The following is a 2079-nucleotide window of genomic DNA, read 5'->3' as shown; positions in this document are numbered from 1 at the left end:
ACAAAGAATTATACTTTATTCTATAAAATAAATTAAATTATATTTTTTAGGGAGAAATAAATATATACATATAAATTATAATATAAAATATACCCAGAATGCAACATTTTTAAATATGTTGTCATTATTTATAAATAAATACTTATTTATATTTTAATTATTTCACATAGTTAATACATTGAAAGTTTGAAAGGATATTTTTAAAATGAAAGGAGAAAAGGAAGAAGTTTATGTATATTTTTATTTTTCATAGATATAATAATATGAACTCTTTTTTTTTTATATCATTACTTGCATAAAATAAATTGTATAAATTCATTCTTTATAAGTATTTAATTATTTATATGTTATGTATTATTATTTATTTTTTAGGATGAAATTATAAAAAAGTTACCTTCTTATATATTGTATGACAAATTTAAATCTGAGGTCAATGAAGTAGATAACCAAATAAATTGTAATATATTTAATGCAGTTAAACATAAATACAAAGATGATTGTGTTAAACTTTGCAAAAAAATTGTAAGAAATTTTAAATTATTATTAGAATTCGGTAAATCAAAAAACTATAATGACAGTTGTTTACATTACATATATTGGGTATATGAAGAAATAGAGAAAATTTTTGAAGAGAATACACCAAATGAAGAAGTTAATGCTGTTGTTAGTGAATTTCTGAATTTACAAGATATACTTACTAAGAATTATAGGATACATAATTGTAAATATAAATTTGCTAAAGAAATCCTAAAAGATTTGAAGGAAAAAAATAAAGAGAAATATTTGTATGTATATATTACGAATTATAATAATATTAAAAGTAAAGATTTTTGTAATAAGTTAGATGTTACAGAATATAAAAAATACCTTAATTTTATAAGTGAAATATATAAAACTAAGAAATCTATGTGTTGTACTTCAGGCTTTTGGATATGTCCAAATTTGTTTATGAATTGCACTGATGATCTTGATCCAAGTAAAATTATACAATCTTTAGGATCTGTTAATGATGGTTGTAGTGCATTAGAAAATATTCCTGCAACTGAAGAAAATGGCAAACAATTAGGTTCTGAAGATTTTGAACCAGAATTTTTGGATTCAATTCTTTTTACTGATTGTCGTATAGATAATAATAGCTCAAATTTACCGTGTGGTTTCATCCGTGCATCTTCCTTTAATCATAGAAACATGCTAATAGTTTCAAACAATGAACAAAAAGTACTGTTAATATATCATCTCTGGAAAGTCAAAATCCAGAATCCAATGAGAATTCAGAAATAGAAGATCAACATGAAAAAATTAGGATGAAAGTAGGTGTCAGGTCAGAAACAATAAATAATCAGTATCTTCCAAAAAAAGATGAACAGATTGATCTGAGATGGAAATTAAATGCAGATACAAAAATACGTTGTCCTCCTGAGAAACCAAGTCAAGTTACCTTAGGACTTTGCAAGTATGTAGAGGACCTGGTTAAACAAGATGTTCTTATAAAAGACGAGAAATCTGGGATTTACCGATTAAAGAAGGATAAGACATGGCCGGCACAAGCATTAAATATAGTTGTTAAAAGAGAAATTGGAAATCATTTAGAGAAAAATAATTCACGACGTATACAAGTTTTAAAGGCTAATAAATTAGAGGTTTCTTATTCTAAAAATTCAATTGGCCAAGCTCATTCTGGAAAAGATACAGAATATAATATATTACAGAATACTTTTGTTCGTATTTCCATTGTTCTTGCTTTAGTAATGGGAATAATTTCTGTTTTTTTCCTTTATTTTAAAGTAAATATAGAAATCCATTTTATATTATAAATACATTGCATCCTTCCATTTATAATAAATTTATTTTAAACTGTTCTAATGTTAAAATAATCATATTTTATATGTTTTATATGTATTACTTGTCTATTAGTTTACCCCGTTTGGATCACGTGTAGGTAAAATTAAAAAAAGGAAAAAAAGATATAGTACTAATTTTGCTGAATTAAATATGCAAAGACCTCTAAGGAGATTCATAAAACGTACTTATAGGCATTCTAACAGGAGGAGATTTAGCTTAGTAAATATATTACCTTGA

At 24.3% G+C, this 2079-nt stretch overlaps 1 protein-coding gene across 1 annotated transcript; it reads left to right on the top strand.

Moving 5' to 3' along the window:
* Positions 1-205: 205 nt before the first annotated feature.
* On the top strand, positions 206-2079 carry PmUG01_05012200 (PIR protein; the record flags this gene model as incomplete). The annotated part of the gene is made up of 4 exons (XM_029003329.1): positions 206-232; positions 373-1153; positions 1258-1784; positions 1915-2079. 4 exons carry the CDS (start codon positions 206-208, stop codon positions 2077-2079), a joined length of 1500 nt encoding a protein of 499 aa, XP_028860286.1.

This window comes from Plasmodium malariae (assembly GCF_900090045.1).
Source record: "Plasmodium malariae genome assembly, chromosome: 5".
Classification (NCBI taxonomy): Eukaryota; Apicomplexa; class Aconoidasida; order Haemosporida; family Plasmodiidae; genus Plasmodium; species Plasmodium malariae.
The sequence above is the reverse complement of the archived record's forward strand: the minus strand, read 5'-3'. Positions and strand labels throughout refer to the sequence as shown.